Here is a 6731-nt window from a genome sequence, read left to right on the forward strand (position 1 = left end):
TTATTTTAGGTAACTTCCCCTGTATGAGAGAGAAAGACAAATCCCATTTCTTTTTTTTTTTTTTTTTTTTTTTTGCATTAAAGCTTGAATTACACAAGCACCGAATATCATATGTGTGTTTTCCTGTGAGTTTAGTTTTAATGAGTAACAGGGACAAAAGCCAAAGAGAACAGGAGAACAAATTTATTACGGCATAATTAATAAAGAGAAAGTGCCTTGTTTGGTTGTGTTATGATAGCTAATGACTATGGAAGTAATTCTATTTATTTTAAAGAAATTTAAAGAAAAAATTTGGCCCTTGAAATTAATAGGAATTCTATTTACATTTTAAGAGAATTTCCCTATGAGGGAATTTTCAGTAACAAATTACCTTTATGAGGTAGAAGATTGTATATGTAAAGGACTTAAAACAGCTGTGGCACATAGTAAGCACCCAATAAATGTTTGCTCTTGTGTTAGCTATCTCCCTAGAGCAGTCTTCATTTAAGAAAACCATTCAGTATGCACTAATCCCTGGAGCCCCAAAGCACCTCAGAGCATCATTACACAAAATTTAATGAGAGCACCAGGGTGATAAGTCGGTAATAAAGATGGAACCTATAATGAGAAGCATTAAAGGAAGCAAAGAACAGAAAGAAGAAATTATGGACTTTGCTACAGCAAAGGCCTTTGAAAAGCCCCCATCATATGGGGGAATACAATTTGAAAACCTTATGTAATTAAAATTATGCTAGAGCTCTACAGCAATGTTTTGTAAAGTTGAATTTGAAGACCTGAAAATAAAATCATACTAGGAACTTGTTAAAAATATGGATTCCTAGACTGTGGGATTGTATTGTTTTATAGAGAATCCCAAATGATCCTGATACTCATTAAATTTAAAAAATCACTGCTAGGAAGGTGCCTTGAGCTACCTCTAGAGCAGTGGTTCTCAATGGGAGGCAGAAATTATCGGAGTCATTTGGGAAGCTCTATCAAATTACATACCCCCTCTTAGTCCAACCAGGGAGAAAAAGAATTGAGAAAGAAAGTCTTGTGTGTTTTGAAAAAAAATCCATCCCCCATCAAAGATAATTGATCTTTTGGGCTTAATACAGCCAAGGATAACTGGAGTTCCAGAAGTTTATCGCCTCAGTGAAATCAGGAGGAAATAAGGTCCACAGAACCAGAAAAGTATGTCCCTTGCCTTATAATGAAATCTTTCCAGCTACAGAATCTCCAAACGTCCACAACTGTAACATAAATTGAAAGGCCAACATTTCTTTTCATCTGCACTTATGCTACCTCTTCTTACATACAACAGATCGGCTACTCCCCCTTATATACAACATAGGGATATTCTCTATCTCCTAGGACAAAGTCCATTTGTGGCAAAGCATAGCTTTTTGATTCAAACCAAATTCTTATTAGTCTGCGGAAAGCTATAAGTGTCTTCTACTGGGGGGGTGGGGAGACAAAAAACTGAAACATCTGGTTTCCTAAATATTTCTTTGAGGAATCATGGGAATGACAAAAAATACTTCTTTAGAAAAACAGTAATAGAATTGAAGGTGATCACAAGTATGTTGTGTAGCATAAAGAATAAGGGGACAGAGAGAGAGAGAAAACATTCCAAACAAACTTTAAAAAGCAGTACCTAGCTTATTTGGAATTAATTATAATTCTTCTACATTTGTGATCAGGGTAAAAGAAAGACGGAGTAAAGCAAACAACGTCCTGATACGTCTGCTAGTCCTACTGTAACTGTGCTGGGCCCTTAGCTATCCACGTTATCAGAAGTATCACAAAGTGTCCACCATCATGTATTCCAGGAGCATCACGATATATGACAATCCCATATATCCTATAAAGAGATATGGTTATCAAAACCCACCTCGTAGAAACTCAGTATTTCTGAGAGCTAAGGAGACCTTTGATTCAAAGGGGGTGGGAAGTAAAAGGAAAGGAAATTAACTATAAGGAGAAAAAAAATTTTTTTAAAAAAGGCAATAAACCTTTGTGAATCTAACATTCTGAAAGCTCCAACATTCCATTCTAATAAAACATACCATGACTGGGCACAGATAGTTCCCACTGTAGTTAACCTTAATGCTTGGTCATTAAAATATTAAATGTGGCAACCATTTGAAAATCTAACTATAAATACACATTAAAAAATTTAAAAATTTAAATTTTACTCATTTCAACCCATCTCTAAATTCAAAAAATCCTATTTTGTTTTGTCTTTTCATTATTGCTCTTTTCCAAACATATTAAGATGTGTATGTTTGTGCATGAACAAACATTTGTATTTTACAGACACACACTCAATTTTTTTAATCACAAATTCACATTTGCTGGATCATTTAAAACAAAAACAGGCTATGGTATGCTATGGTTTTCTACAGTTTAGCACATACGGTGGATTTTGTTATCAGAGACTGCCCCCTACAGACATTACATCTCCCAGCCTAAAGAATCAACAGAATGCCAAAAGAAACTACAGTAGGGGATGGGGAGATGCAGGTCACAGAGTACAAAGTTGCAGTTCTGTAGGCTAAATAAGAACTAGAGATCTAACTTACAGGGTAGATTACACTTAATAATATTGTACTGTACATTGGAAATTTGTAAGAGTGTAGATTTTAGGAGCTCTTACCCCCCAAAAACAAAAACGGTAACTCTGTGAGATGATGGATATGTTAATTTGCTTGATTATCACATACAGTGTTGCTTGACTGTGGTACTCATTTTGCTATGTATAACTAAATACCATGCTGTACACCTTAAATATATATAATTTTTAAAAACATAAAAAAAAAACAATTTTTAAAAAGAGTAGGGATTACCAGAGCATCAATCTACCCCACTCAATCCTAAGAGAGAACTCCTAGAAAAAACCACTCTTACCCAGAAAGTTTTCACACTAAGGCTCATTTTGATAATAAAACCAATGCATCCTGACTTGCATCAATTGCCATTATCTTTGGGTTTTTCTTAGAAATATCTCTCCTTTACTCCCTCCCTCTCTCATTCTCTGTCTTGTGCATGCACACACACAAAAGGACAGGAAAATACACTTGGAAGTAAATTTCAGAAAAAGTCACTTTACTCCTACAGTGTAGAAGTATAAGTGGAGCTTCTCTTTACACTTCGTGCATGTCAGAATTGTTGAAATTCTTTTTAAAGAGTAGATGTAACTTTCATAATTAAAAAAATTTTTAGAAATAGAATAAAAGTTTTAAAAGACAATACATGAGAATCTTTATAATCTTGGGATATGATGGGATTTCTTTAAAAAGAAAAAAAAAGCAATTATCTTAAAAGAAAAGCTTAATAAATTAACTTCAATAAAACTAAGACCTTCTACTTACCAAGAGATGGCATAAAGTGAAAATATAAGTTACAAGTTGGGAGAAAAGATTTGCAACACATACATGTGATAAACAATATCTAAAAAATAATTACAAATTCATAAGAAAAAGAGAAACAACACAATGGAAAAATGGGCAGAAGACTAGAACAGGCATTTCATAAAAAGAAGAAAGCTAAATGTCTAAGCAAAAGGTATGTCAGGATTTGTTTTATTAGAATTACAGTATTTATTCTTTATATGCTATAATATTCTTTTGTATAGTCATTACTTAATGAAACATTTTTTTCAACATGATTTTTCAAATTAAAAAATAAAAAACCAGAGATAATCACTTTAAGTAAAGCTGGTACCTTTAACATCAGTTTTAATGTAAGATAGCAGATTGAGCTCCCCTGGATTCTCAAGTAGTGTCCTGGCTGCTCCTTCTAATCCCAACTGTTTTGCTCTCTGGGCTTTGGTGCCCTTGCTCCCAGTTTTATATGGAGCAGACTAGAAAAAAAAGGCAGAAAACACATGATTCAGTTTTAAAAAGCAAAAGTTAAAACTAGGATATAAAATTACAGGACACGGCAAGAATGCTAAACACTTTTCTCAACCATTTCCTCTTCCTTCAGAAATGAATTAATACTAACTAGATAATACTGTACAAAGATGGTGTGTGCCTTATCTAATTCTTTACACTTTTCTGTATGCTTAATAGGTTATTTGTTTGGTTTCACTCATTTAACTCTTGACTGGACAAGGTCCTTTCCTCAACACCAGTAAGCTCCTCTAGAAGTTGTCTATACACAATGCTCTACTTCTTAATCCACATCCACTCCTCAACCCAACACTACCTAGCTTCTCTTCCCACACAACCTGCTGAAATTGGTATCACAAAGATCCATGACGATCCCCTAACTACCAAATAAATACGTATACATTTTTTTAGTCTTTATCTTGCCAAACCTCCCTGCTATATTTAACTATTGATCATTGACTCCTTCTAAAACTCTCTTCCCTACTCTTACATGGCATCATCATCTCCTGATTCTCCTCATACTTTTCTGACCATTTTTTCCATGTCTTCTTAAGCTCTCCCTTCTTCCACCCACACTTCAAACGCTGGTGTTCCCCAGTAGTCAATCCTGACCTGCTCACCCCAAAAACTTTTGTTGAGTGAGTTCTTCTATCCTCATGGTTTCAAATTTGTATAATCAAAATTGTATAATCTACTCTGCTTCCCCACTCAACTGGGAATTCCCTGAGGACAACGACTACGTATAATTCATCTTTGCAAACCCAAGTGCCTAGCACAAAAAAAGCACTCTATAAATATTTATTGAATAAAAAATAAATGTTTTGTTGAATTAAACAATGGTAGGAAATGACTTTAGCTTTGTATTTTTCGGTGTTCTTTAACTATTAAAAAACCCAAATTATAATATATTCAGGCATTACGTTAAAAGATAAAAAGGGTTCCTTACCACATGTTCTAGTTCTTCGAAAGTTTTACAATTCAGCAAGGCTTTTAACAAGCACTCAGACATCTTCCCCTCCTTCTTAATTTTCTGGATTGTACTATGAACCTTCTTTGCAACAGCCCTGAAAATAAAAACTTTTATAATATACAAGACCTATATGTCAAAACTTTCTTTCTAAGGCTCTCTCAAACTTACAGAAAAGTTGCAGGTAAAGTAAAAGGAACTTTTTCTTTCTCTGGACCAATTGAGCATCTAATACTCAGACCTCATTCAAGTTTCACGAATTGTCCCAATAATGTCCTACGGGGATGCAGTTTAGTATCATGGGTCCATATAGTTGCCATGTATCTTTAGTCTCCTTCAAGCTAAAACAATTATTTCAGTCTTTCCTTGATTTTCAAGGTCTTGATACTTTTGAATGCTACAAGCCAGTTATTCTGTAGAATGTTTCACAAGTTTGGGTTTCACTGATGTTTCCTCACAATTAAATTTAGATGATACATTTTTGGCAGCAATATCATAGAAGTGACACTGTGTTCTTCTCACGACATCCTATTAGGTGGCAAATAATTTTGACTTGTCCCATCAGCAATTAACTTTGATTATTTAAGGTAATGTCTGTGGGTTTCTCCACAATACAGGTACCCTTTATTCCCTCTGTAATTAATAAGTATTTTGTGCAGAGGAACTTTGAGACTATGTAATTATCTCATTCCTCATAAAACTTTCCATTTATTCACTGATTTATTTATATCACTATAGACTCATGGTTTCTTATTTTATTTAGTGGTTATAATCCATTGCTATCACTTATTTTAATGCTAAAAGTGTTCCAGATTTGGCCAGAAGTAACTTCAAAGCTAGCTTTTATGTCCTTTTGACATGTCCCCATCATTTTTCGAGCAGTTCCTTATTCTCTGGCACAAGATATTTATTCAAGGCTCATCTTTTACTTTTACTCCTGGAATCAGGAGAATGCTACTTAAAAACCAAGTTATGGGTACTAGGTATACTCACTGCTACTGGAGTATCAGTGCTCAGTATGAGCACAACTAGCACCCATAATTGATTTCTCAATGCCATTCTCCACTGAAAAGAAAAGAACCAGAATTCCATGTAGAAAAGCTGATTCCAAGAATCAATGCACAGGGACTAATACTCAAGTAGGGGAGCAAAGGGAGGAGTGGGCACAGTAGCTCCCCACTTTACAATGGTTTTTCACTGTAAATATACAATCCTGTTATTATATTTAATGCTTCTCATCCTATTTCATTACTTGTTCCTATATAAAGGACCTGCCTAATAATGGTATTGTTAAAATGAGGAGCAAAAGTTAGAGATGATAATATGAATTATTAAAAATGATTGGTAAAAAAGAAAGTTAAATCTACTTATATATTTTAAAAAGCTAGGGCAGAAGATTGTAAATTAGAGGAAAGAATATGCAGTCCTTAGATTACAACCTGTATGTCTTTTAGAATCCTGGTAGCCAAAACTGTTTTTAAGGTCTAAAGCCTATCAGGGTCATTTTGATAAAAGGCCAATAACCTGTGAGACTACATATAAGGAAAAAGAGAGGCATCTTTAGAGAAAAATACAGAAACTGTTCTTGCTATCCAGAATGATACTTTTTTTTTTTTTGTCCTTTTTGAGACTGGCCGCACCACGCTCAGCCAGTGAGCGCTGTGAGTGCACCGGTCATCCCTATATAGGATCCGAACCCGCGGCAGGAGCGTCGCTGCGCTCCCAGCGCCGCACCCTCCCAAGTGCGCCACGGGCTCGGCCCCAGAATGATACTTTTTAATTCACTTTTTTTTTTGTCTTTTGTCTTTTTCCGTGTCCGGCAACGGATCGCAACCCTCAGTGTTGCCCCCGTACCGGACCGGGACCGGCAACGGGATCGCAACCCTCGG

General features: G+C 35.2%; 1 protein-coding gene across 1 annotated transcript in view; it reads right to left on the reverse strand.

Moving 5' to 3' along the window:
• SRBD1 (S1 RNA binding domain 1) overlaps positions 1-6731 on the reverse strand; it is a gene marked incomplete at its 3' end in the record, with an annotated part of 46942 nt that overhangs the window by 14161 nt on the left and 26050 nt on the right. The window contains exons 5-6 of the mRNA XM_008589026.1: positions 4822-4939; positions 3706-3844 (exon numbers count right to left, since the gene is read on the reverse strand). Coding sequence (XP_008587248.1) covers positions 3706-3844; positions 4822-4939 — 257 coding nt within the window. The remainder of the gene's footprint in view (positions 1-3705; positions 3845-4821; positions 4940-6731) is intronic.

The sequence above is a fragment of the Galeopterus variegatus genome, unplaced genomic scaffold (genome assembly GCF_000696425.1).
Source record: "Galeopterus variegatus unplaced genomic scaffold, G_variegatus-3.0.2 Scaffold5162, whole genome shotgun sequence".
Lineage (NCBI taxonomy): Eukaryota > Metazoa > Chordata > Mammalia > Dermoptera > Cynocephalidae > Galeopterus > Galeopterus variegatus.